The 27,387-nt window shown below is 47.5% G+C and overlaps 1 protein-coding gene across 1 annotated transcript; it reads left to right on the forward strand.

Moving 5' to 3' along the window:
* Nucleotides 1-15: 15 nt before the first annotated feature.
* On the forward strand, nucleotides 16-27,387 carry LOC307236431 (xylosyltransferase 1-like; the record flags this gene model as incomplete). Its single annotated transcript, XM_080008851.1, has 10 exons — nucleotides 16-309; nucleotides 11,565-12,126; nucleotides 14,884-15,050; nucleotides 16,411-16,613; nucleotides 18,126-18,206; nucleotides 18,293-18,686; nucleotides 23,224-23,492; nucleotides 24,656-24,851; nucleotides 25,346-25,682; nucleotides 26,946-27,387. The coding sequence occupies 10 exons, from the start codon at nucleotides 16-18 to the stop codon at nucleotides 27,266-27,268; spliced, it is 2,826 nt and encodes a 941-aa protein (XP_079864977.1). The 3' UTR covers nucleotides 27,269-27,387.

Genomic DNA, 27,387 nt, shown 5'->3' on the forward strand with positions numbered 1-27,387 from the left:
GGGGAGGAGGAGAAGATGGTCGGCAGCCCGTGCGCTCGCAGGCTGGCCCGGCGCTCCAGGTCCGCGCTGGTGGCGGCTCTCAGCCTCCTGCTGATCCAGACGCTCATCGTTTGGAACTTCAGCACGCTGGACTCCGCGGAGGACGGTGGCGGCGGGGACGACGGAGGAGGCGCCGACCGCAGCCGCGAGAAGAGAGACCGGATCGGCGGGGTCAACAAAGCCGCCGGTGAGGACCCTCGGAGCGGGCTGCTGAGGAAGGGCAACCCGCTGGCACCCGGGAGAGCGGCCGCTCGCCACAAGACCCCGGCGGTAGGGTCCCCCCCCCCCCCCAGCTCGTTTATTTGATATAATCTTCGTTTTTCCTCCTCTTCCATTTGATCATTTGATCCGTGGGGAACTGGGGCTTTGGTCACAACATGGGGGGTTGTGGAAGGTGGGAGATGCGACCCCCCCCCCCCCCTTTCCCACAACCCCAGGGGGCTTTTCCCCACCAGGGATGACAACATTGTCAGTGCTTCTTTATTGTTTTTATTACAACTAGATCCCAGCGGGATTGGTGCAGAATTGCAATCCGTGTTCTCCCGTGGCACGGAGATGGTGGTGGGGCTCAGACACCCCAAGTCCCCCCAACGATTGGACATTGTTTGAGGGATTAACCGAATGTGGCCAGCTGCAATAGTGAAATATGGTCTACAGGTGCATTTTCTGTCTTTCCTCTTGTCAGTCTGTTCGTCCCCTTCCTTGCTTTCTCTTTCCACCCCCTCATAAACATAATGCAGTGTGTGTGCGTGTGTGTGTTACCCTCTTTATCCCTCACTTTGCTTCCTTCACACCCACACATGGCAAAGCAGTGGGTGGCTCCCCGCCATGTATTCCGGTTGGTTTTATGTCGAGACAATAGTGTGTGTGTTGTGTGTGTGTGTGTGTGTGTGTGTGTGTGTGTGTGTGTGTGTGTGTGTGTGTGTGTGCTTGCCCCCCATCCAGGTGTTCGCTCACATGTTTTTGCATTGAACATACTACTGTACATGCACACACACACACACACACACACACACACACACACACACACACACACCACCTGTCTGGAACAAGAGCATGTTCTCCCGCTTTTCATTATCCTGCATTCTTTTACTTTTTTACTCTGTTATTATGTTATATTGAACCTGGTAGTCTGCCGTGCGTGTCATATGATCTGCCCTACAGTAAGTTGTGTGTGTGTGTGTGTGTGTGTGTGTGTGATTGTGTGTGTGTGTGTGTGTGTGTGTGTGTGTGAGACAGTGTGAGTCGGGGGGGTGAATTCATAGACACATCCCTTTTGGTTAGACGTCTTGACTTGACGTACGCCTGCTTGTTTTGATTCGAAGGAGGTGAGGAGTCACAGGAGCGCAAGAGACGGATGTGGAAGATGGTAGAAAGGGACGGAGTGAAACAAACGAGAATCGTGACTTGAAATGTGACTTGATGGACGGCCAGAGGCTAAACGGCAGATTGCAGGGCTCAAACGAGAGAGAGAGAGAGAGAGAGAGAGAGAGAGAGAGAGAGAGCAAGCAGAACACATCTCTGAAATGACATATCCTAAGCCTATGTTACCGAAAAAAAAGCTGCCTAGTGTGTGTGGGGGGGAGAGAAGATTCACAGGAAAATTAATGCTTTTGTTTTTGACACAAACAGAGATGACACTGTCTACATTCACCTCTAGTGTGTGTGTTTGTGTGTGTTTGTGTGTGTGTGTGTGTGATGGCAGAGGAATGGGGGTGGGGGGGGGGATGTTCTACTGGGAAGAGCATGCTTCCCAGTCCCAACCGACAAAGGTTTGTCATCCTACTTCTCTGTGGGAAGGTGGGACGGAGAAACAGCCCCAACCGCAGCTTATTGATCTGTGTGTGGGTGTGTTTTCTCCACACATATTCTTCCCGTGTGTGTGTGTGTGTGTGTGTGTGTGTGTGTGTGTGTGTGTGTGTGTGTGTGTGTGTGTGTGTGTACACAATTTACAATCCGTAGCGCCGGGCCTAACCGGTTTATTTACTCCCCCGTTGGTTGCAGTAGCCGTGGAACCCACAGTGAAGGCACACATTCACTCTCAGGTTCCAGGTTCGAGACCCCAGAGATGTGCGGCTTTCCAGGAACCAGGCACAGGAATGGGACTGTTGCCTGCTACAGAGAGAAGCCTGTGTGTGTGTGTGTGTGTGTGTGTGTGTGTGCGTGTGCGTGCGTGTGTGTTTCTGTTTACGTTTATGTTTGTGTAAGTCTTTCGGGAAACATGTAGATAGAAGGAAGCATGAGGCGCGCGTGTGTGTGTGCGTACAGAGTGCCGGCCAGCTAACAGCTAACCCTCTCAGGCCCCTCAAGCTTAGTGCCCTGCTCCGCGCCGATACCCAGTAAATTGTGTTTACCGTAGCTGCAGACGGCGCCCATGTTGCACAACACTTGCATTCATCGGCCTTTGGCTTTGCACACACCTCTCTCTCTCTTTCACACACACACACGCTCGTAACAAACACCAGGTAGAGCGCACTGCTGCTGTTGGCAGATGTGCCTCTGTATCCTTTCGATCAGATTATGCGACTGAACCAGCCTTCCCAAATATGATATGTAATCTCTAATCTAGTTTAGTCATAATCCCTAAACCTGTGTGTGTGTGTGTGTGTGTGTGTGTGTGTGTGTGTATGTGTGCGTGTGTGTGAGTGTGTGTGTGTGTGTGTGTGTGTGTATGCGTCTGTCTTGAGGTGGGAAAATCTGTAATGGTTTAGAAAGAATTCCAATCCGATACCTAATGAGTTGTCACACCTAAGGCGGAAATGAAGAGTGGTTAGTTGGGTGAGCATGTGTGTGTGAGAGAGAGAGAGAGAAAGAGAGAGAGACCTGACTTCGATTTGATAACTTTATACACATCTAGTAATAGATTAAGTATTGGTTATTTCAACCCGACCCAGTGTGTACCTACGCCTACAATTTTGGCCTTCACACTGCTTTGGTTCTGATGTCTGTTCTGATGACCTTTCCTAAAAGTTAGTTGATGATATCTATCAGATATGTGTCTGCGGCATTCATGATATCACTTGTTGCAGGTTTTCCTCTGTAAGCCCAGTAGATTTCCAGGTTTGCAATTCCTGAGATTTGAGATTGTAGCCTGGGTCCCTCGTTGGATGTAGGATTCCTTTGCAGTGCCGTTACTGCTGGAAAATGAATGAATGAATGAATGAGTATTTTCTCATAATTGAAAGCTCAGAAATACCTTCTGGCAGGAGCTCTTGTCGATCCAATCTAAGACCCCCCCATGGACATGCTGTCATCTGGGCAAATCTGGTCTTGTTCTCTCACGCTCGCCAAACCGCTGGTTTGCCAAATCTTTCGAAAAACTACCCCCCAAAAATATCTTGGGGAACTGAAAAATATATTTCTGAATGAATGTAGGAATTTTTAAATGTCTTTTGAGTTCAATGGCAGGGAGTAGAGATTGAGGACTGTCAGAATAGAAATCGTCATGAACAGTTATCAAGACTAAATCAACCTCAACATATATCTGATATATTTGATATATGGCATCTGAAATATTTGAGGAAACGAAATTCTTTACATTTTCAGACCGCTCAACTCGAACAGCTCGTTCTTGAACGTGGTGATTTAAAATCCTTAAGCAGAACTTGAGAGATTTATCCGTACTCTCTAAAGTTCCCGATTATTATTACGATCATATATTTTCCATATCGCCCATAACCCTATACAATACATTTTGGCGACATCTTGCTCGTTATCGAGTTAGGATTGCTCATATTCTATTGAACTGGAAGCATTTTTGTGCTTTAAACACAAACGGCCAGAATCCTCTCTCTCTCTCTCACTCTCTCTCTCTCTCTCTTTCTCTCTCTCTCTCTCTCTCTCTCGCTCTCTGGTCCCGATATTGGTCTTGACGGTTGAGCGATGATTCCCGCCGTTACATTGGCGCGGCGCTCTTCTCGATTAGCGATTAAGAACATGGATGTTAAAACCACAAAGCTGGTTTATGTTGTTGTCGGGGGATTTTATTTTTTTCCCTTTCTTTCCGATGATCCGCCCCTAAATCGGGCATAGATAGACTTAAAACCCCTGAGTAATCCCTGGACATCCTATGAGACGCTTGGAGGGGGCTACTTTAAGCAGGTTTTTACAGTGCCATCCCTCCACAGTCCATTTAGCTTACTTTCCATCCATCTGTCTCTATATATATTTTTGTAGTCTCTTCCTTTTTCCCTTTCCCTCCCCCCTGTCCTATGGAATGATAAGATTTTTCTATGAGTTGCATTCAGGCCAAAAAGTTAGGGTGGGTAACTCTAAAAAGTTATCTGCATGGAATGTCTGATCTAATTAGTTTATTCGATCATTTAAGGGTCAGCATTTGTTGTGCAGGACAGCGGTTGGTTGCTAAGGACTACCAAGACCTACGTAAGAGAATGACATCAGGCCCAATGAAAGTCAGATCAGGCGGTCAAGGTTATTCATAAAGTTGTACATACTGTGCAGTTGTTCTTCTTGTTCACTTCTGACAGTACTTATGTTATGAGTGTTGTGCAATGTTCATTTTATGAAAATACTGTTATTAATACTGTCCTGTCAGATGTTTTCCCCCTATTTTTCTTTTATTTATTTTGTTTTCTTTATTTAGAAAAATACAACAAATGCTGCTAACTTTTGTTGTAACTTTTTTTTTATAATGCCAATTTTTATATTTGGACTAGTGTTTATTTTGGACAATTTCATTTCACCAATAATTGTGTTTTTTGAATCCATGGTAATCATGACAAATAACTGTCTTTATTTAAAAAAAAAAAGCAATTAACAGAAATTGTGATTTCTTATATATATATATATATATATATATATATATATATATATATATATATATATATATATATATGATTATATCATGATTCATGATAAATATTGTTATCGAATGGTATGAAATATTTTCAAATGATAACATTTTTGGCCATACCGACCAGGACGACTTCCAACAGTGATTGTTATGAGTCACCCAGCTCTATCACGGTTTCTACATCTAGTTTGATCATGTCATATCACGCCCTCTTCTTCCAGACATTATTTCTGTTGCTGCACTGAAAAGGCTCACGACAGAATTAGCAACAAATGGTTATTTTCATGACGTATGACCTCTACCTGCCAATGTCACGCGTAAATGGGTGACAAGGAGAGGAAGTGAATCATTGCGGCTGTGTGTCTGCATGTGTGTGTGTTTTGTGTGTGTGTGTGTGTGTGTGTGTGTGTGTGTGTGTGTGTGTGTGAGTGAGTGAGTGGCGTTATTTTAGCGCCCGCCTGCGAGCGTGTCCCTCCGTCACCGCGCATGGAGGAGAGGCACTGATTTGAATGGTTGATTTTTTCGCTCTGCGACACCGAGGGCTGGCAACAACAGCAAGGGGTGATTTGCTTTGCTAAACACATTCACATAGTGACGTGCTTGCACACACACACACACACACACACACACACACACACACACACACACACACACACACACACACACACACACACACACACACAGAACGGGGTCTATTTGACCAGGCATTAGCAGCGAGTGATATTATACGCTCACGCAAGCACAATCACCCTCTCACACACACAAACTTGGACACACACACATACACACACACACACTGACCCGAGCCCACATGCACGTACACATACACGTGTGACATGCATCGACTCCAGTTTGCACAAAAACTCGCTGGCATATTGAGCACACTCTGTCCTGCGTGGGGGAGAACCGAAAATGACCACGGAAAGCCTAGTTGCCGTATTCCCACAGACGATCATCGTACACAGTCCTACAGATTGCTACGTTGGCGTTTCCCATCGGAATATACAGTGCTTATACATGCACTTTTTTTCAACAAAACACACACACGCACACACACAAAAAGTCCAGTGTGCATGTATTCCCATAAGCGTAGATTTTAAACACATATACACTCCCACACAGAGCAGATGTTGAAAGACCCTCTCTATTGGAAGATACGAAAAATGCAGAAGAGCTCGAGCGACGGATCCAAAGGCAACTCCTTTTCTGGAGCGATTGATTAGTTGAGATGTTAAAACGTGCATTTTATTCATTATTCTTTATCTGAAATCGACTTGCGCTTGCACAGATTTAGGTTTGATCGTTTAAATAAGCGACGACACAACACACACTAGAGGGAGCCAGAGGTGGATAAATAAATTAACAAATAATAATATTACTTTTTATATTTGTTAGACGGTACCCTGATCTCCATATTTCAATTTGGAAAGGGTTCATATCTCTGAATTAAGCGTCACAGCTTTGTTGTTACGCAAGCGAGTTTGATGTGAGGAAACGGGCTCTTGCAAAACAAGCCAAGGCACTCGTGCAGTGCTGAGGGTGCGCTATCGCCTTTCAAATTAGGAAGGCTCCCTTTAAATAAATCCTGTGTATACTTCTTACACTATGTTGTGTTCTCTCACAGTGTCGGAGCTGCTGAGTTTGCGATTTAGTATCGAAGCGTATGACCTCAGCCTGCGAGAGAAAATCTTTTTGTGCGAGGTCGAAGGATAAGAACACCCCTGCTCGCAACTTTTGCCTCCAACCTTTTTTTGGCTCATCCCGTGATGACGATAAAAGATCCAAAAGTTAGGTGTAACCAAAACGCATATTCCGGGAAAACCGACCGGCCTTCTTACATGCACAATGAAACAAAACAAATGCTCGACCAAAGATATCCTAGTTGACCAACAGCCTATCCACCAGGCATTCCAGCAGTCAACTCATTTGGTGTTGGCCGCCGACCCCTGAAGAAACAGACCTGAGAGCAGCGAGGGATCCCCGCCGTGGTTTAGACGGCTGTCAGAAGAAGGCGAATGAATCCCCACGTTCAGTCATGTCCGAGGCGTCATTTACATAACCTGCTCCGTTTCCCTCTCCTTGGCACCGGCTCGTTTCAGGCCTTGCGGGCACGTTGGTCGAAATTGGGAGAGACAGTTATCGGTATAGTCCCCGCTCACGGGAATGGAATCATTTCTCAGGGTGAAGTAATCATGAGTGCAGTACTCTCATGTGTCTTCATGTGAAAAATATTTCATGTAATGATTCATTTGATGGGGATTGTGCCGTCACTGATTGTTGCAGGTTGTTGTCGACTCCATTATACATCTGACTTTTTAGCGGTGAAACATTGCAGAAGTTCACTTGCTCCTTCACACCGGACAAACTGATGTCAAGGCAACCGCCCCCTCCTGTCTTCTATCTGGCTGTCTCTCTCTCTCCCTTTCCTCTCAGATCCCTTAAATGTCTCACCCCGGGAAGCCTTTCTTTCGCTCTCTCTCTCTCTCTCTCTCTCTCTCTCAATCTTCCAGTCACTCCGTCATTGTTGGCGCCTTTCATGCGCGAGCAGCGGGAGGCACGAGGTTCTGCCCTGAGAAACCCGGAACCTTTTCAGCTTTTCAGGTTTGAATAAATGTTAAACAACAAAACAAAACAAAACGGGAGCTGCAGAGCGACAGCTGTCACCCACTGTGCGTGTGTGCGTGTGTGTGTGTGTGTGTGTGTGTGTGTGTTTAAGGGTCACCTGCGGTACTTCTTTATATAGACGCGCATGTGAAGAATGCGAGGGCTTTGGGGCGGAAAATGCTTCGCCCGTAAAAGTGACGGAAAGATTGGTGAGAGAGTGTGCAATTCCTTGGCATGTCAGGTAAATTACACGCGGCGTCGCTTTGAGTCATCTTTACACCGTATTTTTTTTTCACTGATTGTCTGCAAGTTTGAGTGAGAGAGAGAGCGAGAGATAGAGAGAGAGAGAGAGAGTGACTGACTGAGGATAGGTGTGTTTGAATGGCAGCTCTGTCCCGAGTGTGTGTGCGTGTGTGTGTGTGTGTGTGTGTGTGTGTGTGTGTGTGTGTGTGTGTGTGTGTGTGTGTGTGTGTGTGTGTGTGTGTGTGTGTGTGTGTGTGTGTGTGTGTGACAGTGTGAGCCGGGGGGGTGAATTAATAGACACATCCCTTGTGTGTGTGGAACGCTATACAGCTTGAACACAATAAACACTACTGATAGAGAGTCAGGCAGAGATTTTACTGTAAACCCAAATTACCAAACACACATACACACACACACACACACACACACACACACACACACACACACACACATTTCTTTTGTTTCGAGAAAACCTTTAAATGTCAGCTGTGTGTGTGTGTTTGTGTGTGTGTGTGTGTGTGTGTGTGTGTGTGTGTGTGTGTGTGTGTGTGTGTGTGTGCAATATGGCAAGACTTCTACTTGCTCTGAACACAACTACGCTGATATTACAGATTAGATAATTGCGGGTTGTCTGGAGCGCAGGTGGTGAAAGCCGATAGTACTGTCTCCCCACAGGCTGTGTGTGTGTGTGTGTGTGTGTGTGTGTGTGTGTGTGTGTGTGTGTGTGTGTGTGTGTGTGTGTGTGTGTGTGTGTGTGTGTGTGTGTGTGTGTCCAAATGTATTTATGTCTGAGCCATGTTGTGCATCGGCCAACCGAATGGCTCTTTGCATTCCGGCACATCGCACCGCTATATCTATATATATAAGCACCCAAACACAAACACACACCCACGCAGATATCTACACACACGCACACACACACACACACACACTTTCACCTCTGAGTGTTTCAGACGGCTCCTATAAACCACTAACATTCCCCTTCAATGAGTCAGACACACACACCTGACCCTTTTGGGTCAAGGCCAAGGCAACTTACACCTGCAACTCTGAGGTCAAGTTCACCAGGACACATGTAGGAGCCTCTCACTTTCTTTTCCTTCTCTTCTCCTCCTTCCCTCCTTCCCTCTGCTGTGCCTTTCTTCCTTTTTCCTCTCTGTTTTCTCATTTGCTTTACCTTCCACACACACACATTGCTTGGACACCCAGAGGGGATGTTCTCGGCGCGCACACCTGTTCAGGGTTCTTCTACAACGTGTTTCAACATCCGCTCTGATTCCGTTTCGACGTCGCGTCCTTTTAAATGAAAAGTGCGTGTCGGGATCCAAACGGTGCAAGTCCATGCTGGAGTGATTTGCTCGATTGGGGGGTGAATAATAGTTATCTTCATTGTTTGGCATTTTAATCTTTATTTTCCGGCCAACACTGCAACAGTTGGATGGCAGGTGGATTTGTATCTTTTATCAGAATCAGCTTCTGTTTATTGGGCCAAGTGCATTTTCATATAGAAGGAGTTTGTCTCGGTAAGGATTGTTCCGTTGTTGTACAGACAAGCTAAAGCAGAATAAAAATGAGGAAAAACACATCTACAAAAATATACAGAATATTCAAAATTAGGTTGTACAGTATGCACGTATAAATTGAATTAAAAGGCAAGGGCAGGAGTTAAGTGGCGATACGTTTTCTAGTATTGGCTGTTGGTATAGATATGGATATACACCGATCAAGAAGGTGTCCTGTGGTATCAGGCTCCAAGACGTGAGCAGCAGATCCTTTAAGTCCTGTAAGTTGTGAGGTGGGGCCTCCATGGATCAGGCTTGTTGTTCCAGCACATCCCACAGATGCTCGATCGGATCGGACCCTAACCCCAGTCATCCACATGATGTAGAAGAAAACGTGACTCATCACACCAGGTGATGTCACCTGTCCATTGTAGGTGCTTTCGGTGGTGAACAGGGGTCAGCATGGACACTGACTGGTCCCCATACGCAGCAAGCTGTGATGCACTGTGTGTTCTGACACCTTTCTATCAGAGCAGCATTAACTTTTTCAACAATTTGTGCTGCAGTAGCTCTTCTGTGGGATCGGACCAGACAGGCTAGCCTTTGCTCCCTACGTGCATCAATGAGCCCATGGGCACACATGACCCTGTCACCAGTTCACCCGTTGTCCTTCCTCGGACCACTTTTGGTAGGTACTAACCACTGCATACCGGGAACACCCCACACGACCTGCTGTTTTGGACATGCCCTGACCCAGTCGTCTAGCCACCACAATTTGGTCCTTGTCATAGTCGCTCAGATCCTTACGTTTGCCTATTTTTCCTTCTTCCAACACATCAACTTCAAGAACTAACCTGTTCACTGCCTGATGTATCGCACCCCTTGACAGATGCCATTGGAAGATGGAGATGAGCACCTGTCAGTTGTTTTAATGTTTAATGTTGTAATGTGGCTGATTTGTAAGTGTAGACGGGATATTTCTGTACAGGATGCTTAAGTACAAAAATATAGACATGGATGTCGTGATACCTCACCAAACCATTGGAATAATATTGACAAAACATGACATGTTCCATTATGACAAAAAACACCAGTTAGCCCAACAAAACACCTCGGTTGGCTGACAATTTGCATGTCATGTATTAAAACATCCCAAACTCCTCTCCAGCTGTTCTTCTAACCGCATTCACCTAAATTTCATTAAGTCTGGTATGAATAAGTTGTATACCTCTATGTGCGCATAGATAGACAGATAGATAGATGGATAGATAGATAGATAGATAGATAGATAGATAGATAGATAGATAGATAGATAGATAGATAGATAGATAGATAGATAGATAGATAGATAGATAGATAGATAGATAGATAGATAGAGTTAAAAAGAACCTTGCTCTGTTCACATAAGAAGACGCAACACAGACTAAAAAGATGCATAAAAGATGGGTCTAAGCCTAAACGGTGGCATCTAAACGATTGATTTTCTGTCAATAACTAACTGCTCACACCCCACACACTCTCTCCCTCCCAACTGCTTCTCCTTCGCCTTCTTCCTTCTTTACTTCAACATACTGCGCTGCGCTCCCTCTGGCTCTAATTCCCATTGGTCCGTCCAGCTGCCAATAAAACATGCCGAAATGACAGTTTGGTTTAGACAGCAAACCGCGCTGGTAACATGCCTTGACATACTGCTGCTGACTCACGTTACTCTCTCACTGTTCCCACAAAGGGGTGTGTGGTGTGTGTGTGTGTGTGTGTGTGTGTGTGTGTGTGTGTGTGTGTGTGTGTGTGTGTGTGTGTGTGTGTGTGTGTGTGTGTGTGTGTGTGTGTGTGTGTGTGTGCGCGTGTGTGTGGGTGTGTGTGTGTGGGTGTGGGTGTGGGTGTGTGGGTGTGGGTGTGTGTGGTTGTGGGTGTGTGTGTGTGTGTATTTTCCACAAGGCCATATAACAGTTATTCTCAATGCGATGAGCCCGAGAGCAAAGCCGTTCTTTACATGATTATGATAATATTCATATTGTAAAGTACATGTTCATTCTCTGTGTTGGGAAATTGGCGGCATGTGTTTTAAATTTGCTCTAATTTGCAGATGACAGGATAGTAGACAGAGAACAATCAGATTTTCTATGACAATAGAATGTTCCAAGCAAGTTACACCGAACAGCGTAAACTAGATGGTATACTATAAATGAAGAAATAAATGAATGGGGGAATTAATGGTGAAACCTGTCTCCGATTGCCAGTAGACTTGATGTTAATGTGCTGAAATGAATCAACCGATGTGAAATTTGTTTGCAAACTGGTGACTCGCTGTGGGGGTTTGCTGTTTGCTTATGTCTGTGCTCCTTGTTTTTTCTCTCCGCTAGGATGGCTACCATTCTCACCGGCCCAAAGAGAAGGTTCGTCTGGACAGCAACAACAATGAGAACTCTGTCCCCAAGGACTTCGACACCATCGACAGCAACAGCAACCTCGGCGCACGGTCTCAGCACCAACGCCCAGCGCTGGCCGTTGCCGCCGCCACCGCCAACGCCAAGCGCAAGCTCGAAAAGGCCCAGGTGCCGAGCATGCTGGGAAAATCAGCCAATGAGGTCCTCAAGCACCCGCCCCCGCCCGTCCCCCACAGGGCGGGCGGACGCGGGCAGAACCACACCGGCTCTCGCGGACGCAAACCCCACCCTCAGGCCCCGACCGAGGCAGGAACGGCCGGAGATCCCGCTGTCCTGCGGGATCGCCCGCCGCTGCCCGGTTCAGAGCAGAGGAAGAAGAAGGAGCAGCCGCAGTGCGAGATCAGCGGGAAGGAGGCCATTTCTGCCCTGTCCAGGGCCAAGAGCCGGGAGTGTCGGCAGCAGATAGTCGAGGTGTACTGCAAGCACAAGGAGGGGACTCTCATGCCCGAGAAAGTGCCTCGCTTCTGCCCCATTGAGGGTGAGTCCGACCCGGTTGCCCTGACCTCCTGTGATAGCATGGTTGTTCAAATTGGTTTGAGTTTGGATAAGAAGCGTTTGCCATGTCATCCTTACCCGCTCCGCCCTTGTTCATTGAGAAGCATGAAGGTAAGTTCGTCTGTTACGGCCGACAGCTTTACCCAGCCCGGCTCAGAATGTTTCCTGAGCTCATCGGTTGGGGTGGCCGTGCTGGCATGACTCTCAACTCGCCATGAAGAGTGACGAGATAATGAGAGGGCCAGTTGAAGAAGGGATGGCAAGAAAGAGAGAGAGAGAGAGAGAGAGAGGTGGAGAAAGAGAACAGAAATGGGAGGCAAAGTGAGAGGCGGTGGAACACAGTTGCCGTAAAGACAGCGGTTTTCTGCGTCCTAAATTTACCCCTGTGGAGCATGCTTTTTTTGTTACCCGAGCATGCGCCAAGGCGGAATGGAGCCATTGGGTGATCGGAGAGGCTTCCCTGTCGGTTCCCAATTATTTTAATTTTTTGGTGGGGGGGGGACATTTACAAGATGCCAGGCATACAACAACGGAGTTCCTTGCCAGAGAAGATTTTACTCACATGTTGTAATTTCACTCTAATTAGATAGGCAATTGGCTTATATTTGGAAGGGCTGACTAATGATTTAGTTGTAGTTTAGCTCAGTCGACCGCCCTGCGCTATTTGAAGTTTAATTTATGTGATTACAGGTTGCTTTGATGATGCACTATTCAGTATATTTTTAGACTGTAGCGGATTTAGAGAAGTGATTGCGGCCACATTCGGTAGAAGGTTTGAGGTGATGTCCGAGCCGGACCAAGGAGGACTCTGTAGGACTCTACAAGGCAGAAACATCAGTGTGTGTGTGTGTGTGTGTGTGTGTGTGTGTGTGTGTGTGTGTGTGTGTCTGTGGCTGTGCACACATGTGGCCATCTGCCCGTGCCCGTTGATCCCATGCCAACCCCTCCCCCAAACCTCCTTCCGTCAGAGGGACAGCGCTCCTCTCAGTTGACTGATTACAGTCATTTCTCCGCTCCGGCTCCAATCCCAGCATGCCCCACAGCCAGGGACGCTCACTAATTAGTCCCTGCCCGCCCACGGCTCCTCCCCCTTTCCCAGAAGGCCTCACCCTGCACCGCCTTTGGAGCGGGACGGGGAAGCGCCTTTCGCTATGAGATTGGGTTTAAATATAGAGCAGGAGGAGGACGGCTTTAGCCTTAGCTGGCCACAAGCAGGAGATGACAAGGTAGTCTGCGGTCACGGAATGCCTCTAGGAAAAGGTTTCTAGCAATATGTCGGGAGGAAAGGGAATAGGAAGGGAAGGACGGAATGGGGAGAACAGGGTCGACGAGTTAATATGCCCTCCAATTATTCTCCTCGGGAGAGGATTTGTGAAAGAGTTGCCATTAACATGTGCTCTTAAGAGGGGAAAACAGAGTCAGTCAATATCAAGGTAGGCTGGCAAGGCAGTGTATATTCAAATGTGTATATCCAATTTGATAGACCTCCTCAATTTTATAAGGAGGACTATCAAATTGATGTACTACAGTTGGAACGGTACTACAGACATGGAACGGCATTGAATGCTGGGTAACGCATTTTAATTTTGCCAAAGTGGCAAAATATGGTCAGATTGGCTCATTAAAACTGCAATAATGAATATTTCTGTTAATGAAATTGATTCAGAAGACTCAGAAGTGAAGGAGTGCTTATAGTTTTTCTCAATTGTTTACACACGCTGGTACGTTAGACGCAGTGACCACAACCTGTAACTCCTGTACCAATCCGCTGAACTAATTCTCCCAAAATGCAATCACATTTCCTGCTTTACACTCAGATTGCCGTTCTAAACAACACTTTTTTCAAAACCCTACACACAATTGTGTTCACATGGTGAACTTAAATTTCCTACTATCCTACTGTGTGTGTGTGTGTGTGTGTGTGTGTGTGTGTGTGTGTGTGTGTGTGTGTGTGTGTGTGTGTGTGTGTGTGTGTGTGTGTGTGTGTGTGTGTGTGATTTCAACACAAAATACCATTTTGAGAAGACATAACATTGTTTTAAATGCTTCTTCATTTTGCAGGACATTTGTGGAGTTTTGCCTTTTGTGTGTGTGAGTGGGGGGGGGTGGATTTGTGTGTAGAGTTCTGATAATATGAAAAAAATAATGTTTTCAGACAATGTGTGTAAACAATTGAGGACAAACTGTAACACCGCCCATCCCCCAGAGAATCGTCGCCCAAATATACCGCTACATATGCTTTTCGGCGAACTGTTTTCTTTTTGACCGTCCCTCAAAGCAGAACTGGCTATTCTCCCCTGCAATAAAGCTGCAAAGCGGACCTCAGAACTCAATGATACAAAAGAGTCCATGAGTCGCTGGTGAAGAGAGACCAGCGTCTAATATGAATCCAAGGAAAGATTTGTAGTGTTAACAAGGCCAACGCAGTCAAGACAGCAGTCGTTTTTTAAACAGTTTTGTGTGGGAACGTGCCTCCTCGGTAGACACGGCCGGTTGTTACACCCGCTTGTGCTTGCCAAGTGTTCCCCAATTCATTCATTCTCAGCGACCCTGCACTTTTTTCAACTTCTCAGTTACCTCTGTAGACAGACGTAAAATCGTTTTTGGGAGCGAGCGCGAGGCAAAGGTCAGAGTTTACTCACGCCAAATCGCCATTTCCCTGAATCCCACTGAATGCTAATTTAGACAAACGTTGCAAGGTTTCCATCTGACACAGCCTCCCTTTGTCGTCTCCGTCAAGGTAAACCCAACGTCAACATCCAGTGGGAAGAGGACACGGCGGAGGCGGCCCCAGCGGTGCGGATCGCCTTTGTGCTGGTGGTCCACGGGCGCGCCTCGCGTCAGTTCCAGCGGCTCTTCAAGGCCATCTACCACACCTCCCACTACTACTACATACACGTTGATCAGGTGAGGCGCCATCTTCATGATCAATGCTGGAAGAAGTACTGTACATATCATTCTCCCCCAGGAGCGTTGCCATAGCTTATGGGCGGGAGCGTGTTTTTTTACCTGCTACACCGGCCACATGGTGAAGTGTTCTACACGCGTCATAGAGAGGAATATTGAAAACGACAGCGATTTAAATTTTTTTTTAACACAAAGTTTGATAATATGTTTTATGTGTGAAATACCACCGATGGGTTAGTTAGTTAGTTAGTTAGTGTTAAAAATCGAAATAAATCTCTGGGGTTTCTGCTTATTTACTTGCTTGACATTACAACATGTTGATCTCGTTTCGACTGTCTCACAAAATGTCCTATGATCTCTGCAGACACTTAAAGTTGAACAAGGTCTTGCAGTTATCCAGTTAAAAGGTATAAAAAAAGTTTTTATAGTCGTCTAGCTTAAATAACTTTTTATATAATTGAAATATGAGCTACAACTGTAATTGTTGAAATTGGTCAGTGGGACATTTGTATTGCATTACCTTTACGTATTACATGTGTTTGTTCTTTGTATTTAAGCTCTGGATCAATAAGCAAAACCGACAGCAGCTCTAGGTCTCTGGTACAATGTAGACTTATATAATCACATTTAAATTGATTGCACTCTTTAAAAAAACATTTTGATGTAGTTTTGTCTCGTGTTTCTATGGAAATGGCTCATATAGCGCAGCTGAAAAAAATAATAGACCTCTTGCCCAAAAATAGAGACTGACATGGCTCCAACAGTGGATTGACATGGATTTATTAGGAAAACGTGCACTTACAGCGCTCTGCGCCGCACCCGTACACTGCGCCGATGCGCCTGGTTTATTTCTGGAGAGCTATTGAACATACAGTGGGAGGCCATTCCATGCAACATTTCATGTAAAGGTCAGCAAATACCACCAGATTGTTACCTGTTATTTCTATGCAACCTTGATTGCAATCTCTTCAGCGAATTCAGCTGTGGTTACTACAGGAACCTGCTTGAAATGTTGAATTGTTGATGAAGCACAGGAAACGTCGTGCAGGTATTGCGGATGGGGTTTTTTTTCGAGTTGGTTGAGGAGTGAAGTAAATTAGTGTATTTGTGTATTTGCAAACATTGTGTTTCATCAATCAAAATTGTGAAAAATCAAGGACAAGCAATTCTGTTATACCGACTATAAAGAAAAAAGTCTGGAATTGAGAAGGGAATATTCTGTGGAATCGACCACAGAGCCGTGTAATCATTAAAATTATAATGCATTATCATGGTTTTACAGTTTATTATGAGCAGGAGTTTTTCGCCCGTATTTCACATGCGTCGTTAAAAGCTTTTCCTTTTTTGCGTTTGCTGACAGCGCTCCAACTACCTTCATAGAGAGGTGGAAGTGCTCGCCAACCGGTACCCCAACGTGCGTGTGACTCCCTGGCGCATGTCGACCATCTGGGGCGGAGCCAGCCTGCTGACCATGTACCTGCGCAGCATGCACGATCTTCTCAAGATGGCCGACTGGTCCTGGGACTTCTTCATCAACCTCAGCGCCGCCGATTACCCAATCAGGTGAGTGGGACTATTTTCTTGTAAATCCTCTCATTGGCGTTTCTTTCGGTCCAATCCCTGCCCGGACAGCCAATAACGTGAAGGTGCTGCCAAACAAACGAAACAGCGTATTGATCGCTCAAACCGAGTTGTTGGGTAATAGCCACCTAACCGATAGCTGTCCTGACCTTGGGGGCCTTGTTGCGTTTGTTTAGGCTCTCATGGATCAGGTTTTGTGCTCGATTGACCACAGCCATTTGCATCCTAATGGGCGGGGGGACTCTATACATTTACATTTTCAGCCATTTGGTGGATTTGACGGGTGCTTTTTGCAGCCAAATGAAGCCTTTCTGTTCCACCCTACCATTGAAATTGACCATCAGAACAGCCTCCCAGCTAAAATCCATAGCACAGCCCATGTATCGGCAGCGGAGATGACGTCGGATCGCGAGACATTTCAGGTCAATCGGTGCATGTGTCAGAGCACGTGTGCATGGGCGTGTGTGCGTGTGTGTGTCATAGTCCCCAAAAATAGAGGCAGAAGCAGGTCAGTCTCACACGGGGTGTTTTAACGGTGCGTTCTCCGCCGACCTGCCCGCCCGGCAGCGTGGTCCGTCTGAACGGCGGTTAAAGAGGGAGAGGTATAATCAAAGAGATGCCTGTCTCTCTTCTCCTCCCTCTGCTTGTCTATTCATTAGTCTCACTGTACAGCGGGGCCTCCAGTCCGTCCCGCGGCGAAAGCGGAGCGAAGTCCCCGCTTTCGCCGCCGACAGATCGAGCCTCTCTCCTGCTGTTCCGTTCCTTGAGAGAGGAAGCCTAAAGGAATAACCGGCTGCCACAATGGAAACACTATGATGGCCCTAAAAACAGAGACTCCTTCACAATACAGCTGTTAAACGGCTTCCTGCAGACAAGGGAATTTACTTCGGTTTGTTTTCGGTAGTTTTCTATCTATTTAGACACCAGGATACACACACACACACACACACACACACACACACACACACACTCACACACACACACACACACACACACACACACACACACACACACACACACACACACACACATACACACACACACACAAAAACACACTTGTTTATATCAGATAAGTAGATGGAGTCTTAGCACGCCGCTAGACCGCCAAGCATGCGAGCTAGTGCCGGCGATGCGTTGAGCTAATGTGACCGAAAGCACTAATGCTCAAGGAAATGAAAGACGTGTTAGGCGAGTGTAATTACTTTGAGGGCCGGGGGACTTCAGCAACCTCCCAAGAAGCGTCGGTACAGTTCTGAGAAAATCCAGATTAGAGTGTGTGTTTATGAATGAAATACAAGCAGCGGCTTTCCAACGGGAATCTCCGTTGTCCCCGACTTGGTGTTTCTGAAGCGAGTAGCAAGAGGTCGCCCCCTTTTTGCGACCTCGATCTCCGAGGGAAAGTCACGATTCATCGGTCGTATGGATTTTTTGTGTCGCTCACCGCAGGGCCCGGTTGATTTTACGCTCCTTCGCCTCTTTTGTTTTTCTCCTCAGGACGAACGAACAGCTTGTGGCGTTTCTGTCCAAGCACCGCAGCATGAACTTCATCAAGTCTCACGGCCGGGACAACGCGCGGTAAGAGGCTTACTATGAGTTTTTCCCCCCGGTGTTGTCGACGGTGAGTCGGCGGCCATCTTGTTGAATGTGCATCCTCTCTTCAGCTTCATCCGGAAGCAGGGTCTGGACCGCCTCTTCTACGAGTGCGACACCCACATGTGGCGTCTGGGCGATCGCAAGATCCCAGAGGGCATCGCGGTGGACGGCGGCTCCGACTGGTTCCTGCTCAACCGGGGCTTCGTGGACTACGTGGTCAACAGCCAGGACGAGCTGGTCGTCCGGATGAAGCGCTTCTACGGCCACACGCTGCTGCCCGCCGAGTCCTTCTTCCACACGGTGCTGGAGAACAGCGCCCACTGCGAGAGCATGGTGGACAACAACCTGCGCCTCACCAACTGGAACCGCAAGCTGGGCTGCAAGTGCCAGTACAAGCACATCGTGGACTGGTGCGGCTGCTCGCCCAACGACTTCAAGCCCTCCGACCTCCCCCGCTTCCAGGTAACAGCGCCCATTTTTTACAGAGGTGTAAACCCAGGCCGGCGTCCCAAAAAATATAGATTTCCTTTACTTTTCCATTGGCCATATTAATTAAACATACCACATGTCACAATTATTAGGGATGATAATTTTGGATTTTTTTTATATGACCGATAGCCGACCCTCGTTAACCAATCATTAACCGTTAACCGACAATATTAAAATATTAGGGCACTGTCATAAAATGAATTACGGTGGGGTTTTTTGGACCTCATGTGTTGATTTCAACCCTACTTATTTTATTGTATTTAATCCAAAAGTGATTCAAGCTGGCCTCTGAACCTAATGCTAAGCTTTCGTGCTTCTCGTAATACACTCACCCGCAGTAATAATAATAATTGAATACGACAGAGTTGATTTATCCAAAAATCACTGGGAAACTTTGTTAAAATATGTATTTTAAAAGGATTAAAAGGGTCAGCTCTGTTATTAACGTGAATATAGAACATGAGTTCATACATGAGGTTAGATGTAAGTTACCTCGAGAGGAATCCGCCGCGTTCCTTCATGGCGGGGAGCGTCCGACAAGGACTTTCCAGCCCTGATCCTTTTCACTGACCCAGCCCTGGCCCCGACATAGACTTTCCATTCCGATTGCGTGGCCAAAAATAAGCGAGGCCGCCAACGATATTGACCCGACGCAGGGGCGGCTAGCGTGCTGCGGACCTGGCGTGTAGGCTCCGCAGTTTAACAACAGTTAATTCCGACAGGGTTTTTTTCTTTTTCTTAAGTGTTAGCTTGTTGAACCGGATCCCCCTTCTTTGTGTGACGGTGGCCCGCTACCAGAATAGCTTAGCGCTCGCAAATTAGCGCCGTTGCTTTAACTTGCTCCGCGTACAAAAGGCGGTTTCTCGGCTCCCTGTAACTACAGACCCGAGGGCAGCGCTCGCGGTCAGGGGGGTGGGGGGCTACCGACGGCTTCTGAAGGAAGTGCGGCCGAATGAAACTGATCCTGGAAACAGCTGTTAAGAGGGAGCCAGCTCTTATTTTTGGAGTTTTGTAGCTGCTAGCTAGTGAGGTTTGGAGAAGGTTGTCATTAGTGTAATGCCTGGTTTGGCAGTTAGCAAGGTCCACTTGTAGCCCTGAATGGGACGGAGGACAGACTGTACTTATGAGTGTGTGTGTGTGTGTGTGTGTGTGTGTGTGTGTGTGTGTGTGTGTGTGTGTGTGTGTGTGTGTGTGTGTGTGTGTGTGTGCGCGCAAGGCATACCGTGTGCTGAAACCTACAGACGTGCGCGGCTCGTTCTATCTTCCAGCCAGTCATTATGTCAGGGTTGACCAGACATTTGTCCAGGACTGTCCCGGTTTCAAGCCGTGTCCCGAGTCCTGACAGATATCTGTAAAATACTAAATTGTCCCGGTTTTCAGCACAATTGAAGTTATAATAATAATATTATACATGTTTGCATATATTATACACTGTATACAGGCAAGCAGAAAGAGCGTGCACGAAGATCACACCGGAGAAGTGGGCATTGTCAGCGACATGTCAACATGCCCACTCGCTCACTGTGAATTGTGTGCTTTCAGGGGTGTGTGGGGAAACATGATACAAATGTGTGTGTGTGTGTACACCGCGTTCCAAATTATTATGCAAATTGGATTAAAGTGTCCTAAAGATTAAATGTTTTGTTTTTCAATTCAACTCATGGATGGTTTTGTGTCTCAGGGCTCTTTGGATCACTGAAATCAATCTCAGACACCTGTGATAATTTGTTTGCCAGTTGAGCCCAATTAAAGGAAAACTACTTAAGAAGGACGTTCCACATTATTAAGCAGGCCACAGGGTTCAAGCAATATGGGAAAGATAAAGGATCTCTCTGCTGCCGAAAAGCGTCAAATAGTGCAATGCCTTGGACAAGGTATGAAAACATTAGATATTTCATGAAAACTGAAGCGTGATCATCGTACTGTGAAGAGATTTGTGGCTGATTTCGAGCACAGACGGGTTCGTGCAGATAAAAGCATATTGAGGAAGGTTTCTGCCAGACAAATTCATGGGATTAAGAGAGCAGCTGCTAAAATGCCATTACAAAGCAGCAAACAGGTATTTGAAGCTGCTGGTGCCTCTGGAGTCCCGCGAACCTCAAGGTGTAGGATCCTCCAGAGGCTTTCAGTTGTTCATAAACCTACTATTGGGCCACCCCTAACCAATGCTCACAAGCAGAAACGGTTGCAGTGGGCCCAGAAATACATGAATTAATTAACCACTAATAAACAAATTTTGAAACGGTCTTGTTTACTGATGAGTGCAGTGCAACCCTGGATGGTGCAGATGGATGGAGTAGTGGATGGTTGGTGGATGGCCACCATGTCCCAACAAGGCTGCGACGTCAGCAAGGAGGTGGCGGAGTCAGGTTTTGGGCCGGAATCATAGGGAGAGAGCTGGTAGGCCCCTTTAGAGTCCCTGAAGGTGTGAAAATGACCTCGGCCAAAAAATAGAGTTTCTGACTGACCACTTTCTTCCATGGTACAAAAAGAAGAATCGTGCCTTCCATAGCAAAATCATCTTCATGCCTGACAATGCACCAACTCATGCTGCAAAGAATACCTCTGTGTCATTGGCTGCTATGGGCATAAAAGGAGAGAAACTTATGGTGTGGCCCCCATCCTGCCCTGACCTCAACCCTATTGAGAACCTTTGGAGCATCCTCAAGCAAAATCTATCAAAAAGATCTATGAGGGTGGGAGGCAGTTGGCATCACAACAGCAGCTCTGGAAGGCTTTTCTGACATCCTGCAAAGAAATTCAAGCAGAAACTCTCAAAACTCACAAGTTCAATGGATGCAAGAATTGTGAAGGTGATATCAAAGAAGGGTCCTATCTTAACATGTAACTTGGCCTGTTAAGATGTTTTTGATTGAAATAGCTTTTGATTTCAGTAAATATGACCTCCTACTGCTGCAAATTCAACAAATCACCATTTTTAGTTCTTTACAACCTATAAAATGTTTTGAAACTCTGTTGTGCATAATAATTTGGAACAGTGCATTTTGTGTTTTTTATTTTAGAAAAAAATACTGTTATCATTGGGAGGTTTGTTCAATAACATTCAAATTATACCCTAACGGTTGATGACTGGAAAATTATACTGACTGTCATTTGCATCGACTATTTAGGAAAATCAGAAAAATATCATTTGCATAATAATTTGGAACGCAGTGTATGGCCGATGCTTCCTATAGGCGACTCCACTGCGCGTCCCCGAGCCTCTCCATGACCTTATTGAATGAAACAAATAAAGCACCGTGCGTAACAGGGACGCCCCCCTGAACTGCCAAACGTGCAGTTCTCAAGGGTCCCGGTTTGTTTTTGTTTTTTTTTATGTGGTCACCCTAAGTTTGAGCCCACAGACATCTTGGAATGGTGGGGGGGCGGCCACGCCCTCTTAGTGACACAATCAATAAATAATTGTCAAATGTTTTCACTCCTGCTTGCCGGCATGAATCATTTTTCCTCTCTGCTATCTGTCTTTGTCCCTCTCTCTCTCTCTCTCTCTCTCTCTCTCTCTCTCTCTCTCATCTCAACCACAATTTTGGCAGCAATAGAGACAAAAGGACAAAAAGTGACGACATAATTTGACCTTTTTTTTATACACGACGGCAATGCCAAGTAGCGCCTGTTGCTCCTTACTTGTCTCTGTCTCTGTCTCTCTCTCATCCCTCCCTCCATCCTCCGCACGGTTGGGAGTCCCGTGCCGGTAAGCCTCCCTGGCTCTCAAGACAGTTTCCATCAGACGCGTGGAGACACATCTGGAGCATCTATTCTCATCTATTCTCTGTGATTGGGGAGGTGCAGGGGTGTTCCCCTGTTTTAGAAAGACAGGGACTGCCACATCTTCTCTCCCTTTTTTGATATCCCGGTATTTAGATACAGATAAGTAACCGGGCGGGAACCATTTACGCGGTTTTCCGCTTTCGATGAAGATCTGATTTGGATATTTTGTCTCAATGTTTTTTTTGCATTTGCGCAGACCAGGCGTACGCGCAAAAGGCGACACTTTTATCTGCCTCCGCAAGCACCTGTATCGCAGAACCCTTTCTGGTCGGAGATGCCTCCAGGCGCCCGGAACCAGCTGTTCAACGGGATAGTAGCTTGGAGTGTGACGGCGAACACGCTTCGATACACCCTTTTTGCTTTGTGGTCAGGGGGTGGGGGGTCGCTAAGTCTTGCGGTCTGCGTTGAGGGAGAAATGCGTTTGAGTTCTGCGAGTGCGGTTTCAAACGGCGTTCCCAGCCATTTTCTATTTATGCTTTCTTCTGATCTTGTCTCTTGGTTTGCGCTCACCATACTAATAGGACGAAAACCACTCCGGGTGGAACTCTCAGCTCATAGGAAATTCTCAAAAGCTGTTTTTTGAGTGTATCAATCTGTCCTGTCCATCTAATAGTAGCTATAGTTACTGCTGTACAAACAACCCTCCCCCTTATCTATTCAGGGTTAAAGAAACTGCGAAATAACCTTCCATTGTCTCTTCTTGACCCTTCCCCAAACGCAGCAGGTGTCCAGGCCCACATTCTTCGCCAGGAAGTTTGAGGCCAGCGTTAGCCAGGAGGTGGTGGCGCAGCTGGACTCCTTCCTGTTCGGGCCGTACCCGGCGGGCACCCCGGGCCTCCACGCCTACTGGGAGAACGTGTACGAGCAGGCCACGGACGGTGGCTCGGGCCTGTCTGACGCCCTGCTCAGCCACTACAACGCCTTTGGCCGCATGGGCCTGGTTCGCGCCGCCGGCTCGCTGCAGGGCCACCCCAGCGATAAGAGCTGCAGGTAGGAGGTCTAAATGTGGGTTCTTAGGGCGGGAAACCCTTTTGTGGTCAAGAGGGGGCTGGATTTACAGAGCCAGTATCCAGGATTTGAACTGCGTAGCCTTAATCAGAGGAATTGGAACCAGCCACTCCAGTTTCCAAAAATGTAATCTGATTCAAGTTGAGGTCTTACGGTCTGGTTACTACGGCGGCAAAATCTGTCCAATTTGCCGGGAAGAATTAAAAAATCATCCCACACACTGAAGCATTATGGGAATTAGTTTGGGCCTTTGAGGTTTGCGCCTTAATCCTACTTGTGTTTGGAAAGGTATCATTTAGTAAGTTGTTGACCCTAACCCTTAAAGCCCTTCTGTACCTGCTCCGGGCCAAACAAGAAGGCCTTCAAAAGGTCATCCAAGCAGCTGGTCCTACAATCAAAATTAATGCATTCGGGCGGTTATTGGGTTTTTCTCTGGCTCAGTTCCTCAGAAAGACTTGGCCTGCGGGCTGGGAAGGTGTGGCGCAAAGCAGGGAAATGGAATGCGTAGGCTTCTTTTCCACTTCAGTCACCAGCACCCGGTGCCTTCGCCGGCCCAAATGAAATGCTAAGATAACGTTAGCTTGTCCTAAAGTACAATCCTGCCTCAGTGGTGCGGGACAGGCTGGATTTTTTCCAGCCATGCATGTGTGTGTGCGTGTTTGTGTGTATGTGGGTGTGTGGGTGTGTGTGTCTGGGTGTCTGCGTGTCTGTATGTGGTGATGTAGGCTACCACTGGGGTGGAGACCCACAAGTACAAGGAGCTGCTTGTCGTGGGTGGGTGGGTTGGTGGGTGGAGTGCACGTGGGCGGCTGAGTGGGGCAATCCAGTGTGTGTGTGTGTGTGTGTGTGTGTGTGTGTGTGTGTGTGTGTGTGTGTGTGTGTGTGGTGGTGGGGTGGGGGGTGCGACAAAATTTTGCAAGTCAAGTTTTTGTTTTTATTGCACCTTTTGAAAATATAGTAAGAGATCCAGTCGTTAATTAAACGTTTGCAGTTGTGAGATTTTAATGTGTGTGTGTGTGTGTGTGTGTGTGTGTGTGTGTGTGTGTGTGTGTGTGTGTGTGTGTGTGTGTGTGTGTGTGTGTGTGTGTGTGTGTGTGTGTGTGTGTGTGTGTGTGTGTGTGTGTGTGTGTGTGTGTGTGTGACAGGTACATGGCCATGGGTCAGCCGGTGTCGGTGCACCTCTACTTCCTGTCGGACCAGTTCCAGGGCTACCTGGTGCGTCACCAGGCCACGAACCTCGCCACCACCCAGCTGGAGACCCTGGAGACCTGGGTGACGCCTAAAGACCACTTCACCCTGGCCACGCCCCCCACCCCCACCAGCAGGCTGCAGGACATACAGGTCAGTCGCACTCTCACACACACGCACACACACACACACACTCACACACACACACACACACACACACACACACACACACACACACACAAGTATCTGTACACTGTACAAAGGAATTTCTCTTTGTAGGCGACTAGTTGACGGGGGCTCTGAAGGATAATTGAACCAGTCAGTGACAACTTAAATGGGCATAAAGTCCATGGGTTTTAATTTAAAAGATAATGTAGACAAAAAAATAGACAACGTCAATACAGAAGCAAACAAAATATCCATTATGTCCAAATTCTAGACATGAGAACAAATTAGGACAAAATGCCTTTTATGCAAATACGGCACTAAGTATATATTAATATAATGATATATATAACAGTTTGTAGTACAGCTAATGTAATTGAGTGTGCAGTGATAATTCACACCTTTTGGAAATTACACATAACGTGCTCTGAGCAGGAAGTAGTAGTAGGGCAGTCACGCTTACCCCCCCGCGCCCCCTGCAGGTGGGCACAGACTGGGACCCTAAGGAGCGCCTCTTCCGCAACTGGGGCGGGCTGCTTGGCCCAGAGGACGAGCTGGTAGCCGTCCAGCGCTGGGCGCGCGGCCAGAGCAACTTGACGGCCACCGTGGTGTGGGTGGACCCCACCAATGTCATCGCCGCCACCTACGACATCCTAGTGGACGCAGGCGCCGAGTTCACCCACTACCGGCCGCCGCTGAGCTCCCCGCTGCGACCCGGCGTCTGGATGTTGCGGGTGCTGCACCACTGGAGCCCCATGGGCCAGACCAGCTTCGTGGTGGCCCCGCTGGAGTTCCACAGCCAGCGGCCCATTCGCCAAGGTGGGCAGCCTGGAATGGGGATATGGTAGTAGATACGTATGGCCACCATTTTTCAACGCCACCCAGGTTCCCATCATCATTTAGCACTTTACTGTTGAGAAATGCACTGCTCTGCTGCAGCTTCTTCTGGGCTTGGCCTGGGTTGAAAAATCTGTCATGGAGTTTAGCCATCGTCATATTGCTATAAGGATTGGGCCATTATGGAAACAATTTTTTGCCACAATAATTATACGGAACTTCACTCCCAAAATAAAACCCATTTAAATGACTGGAGTTTTTTTAGACTGAGGTCTGATGTCATCGTTTCAAAAACATAGATAAGCAGATTATGTCATAGAGTGATATCAAATTCCTTATTGAGACTTGAGACTACGCAGGGGAGAAGTGTGTGTGTGTGTGTGTGTGTGTGTGTGTGTGTGTGTGTGTGTGTGTGTGTGTGTGTGTGTGTGTGTGTGTGTGTGTGTGTGTGTGTGTGTGTGTCTGCTGAAATGATATACAAGCAGCTTTTGGGGGTTACTGCCCGCGCTGACCTCATGGGCGACGCTTAGGTTTCTCTGTTACAAACGCATGCGTGCACACACTATCTTAAGGCGATTGCCGCGGATACGCGCACACGGGCGCAGCAGGGACTAGAGAACTTCCTGTCACAGCTGTCAACGCCGTGGATATATTTAGTTGTGTTCAGTCACTCACACACACACATACACAGACACACAACCACATGGACAGTCATAAGTATATAGATACACACGCACACACTGGGTCACCTCTATCTAAATTAGCCTTCCCTGAGTGAATGTTTGACATGTTAGACCTCCCACAGCTGGTTACCAAGATGCGTGCGTGTGTGTGTGTGTGTGCGTGCGTGCGTGCGTACAAGCTTTTAGAGGAAACAGAGGGTTCGAAACTTGAAGCTAGTAAAGTGAATAGACTGAGGTCACACACTTAAGTTTTATATCTTTGCGAAGGTGTGTTATACTGCCCCCTAGATGAATGGACACACACACACATACACACACCGATCCATTTGAAAACACTGGCTACGGCGGGATTCCAAACACGACCATCGTGTTTGCATTGCCACATCTATTTTGGGTTTTCTCCGTTCAAAGGCGGGGACCTGGCCCAGTGTTTGTTTTTAATATGTTTGTTGTTACCTGTGCTCGCTTGCCCTCAGCCCTCAGAGAGGGAGAGAGAGACCGAGTGTGGCCGTGCTTACTTTCCCCGAGCTCAACTTATACCCGTCGCTCTCTTTCCTTCCAGAGGAGGCGCGTCGGCTCCACGCCGGCCCCGCCCACAACTCCTACATGGAGCAGAGCTTCCACGGCCTCAACCCCGTGCTGCGGCTGCCCGTCAGCCTGGGCGCCGTGGAGGAGGCCGAGGCCAACGCCGGCTTGACGGGGGCACCGCTGCGCCGCTGGCTGGACCTCCTGTTGGCCGGCCGCTGGGCCGCTGCCGACGTATGCTCGGCGGGCCCCAGCGCCTGCCCCGTCATGCAGCGCTGCCACCTGGCGCCGTGGAGCGCCATGTCCCCGGACCCCAAGGCCGAGCTGCGGCCGCCCGCTGCTGACGGGCGGATTAGGTAGCGGACAGACGTGAATGGAAAGGAAGGGAGGGGACGAAGGACGCCATTGGAGGTCCCTCCCCACCAACCCCACCTCCCATATGTGATGGCTTTTATTTATTTATTTAAAGGTTGCGTGAA

The sequence above is a fragment of the Zeus faber genome, assembly GCF_960531495.2.
Source record: "Zeus faber genome assembly, chromosome: 11".
NCBI lineage: Eukaryota > Metazoa > Chordata > Actinopteri > Zeiformes > Zeidae > Zeus > Zeus faber.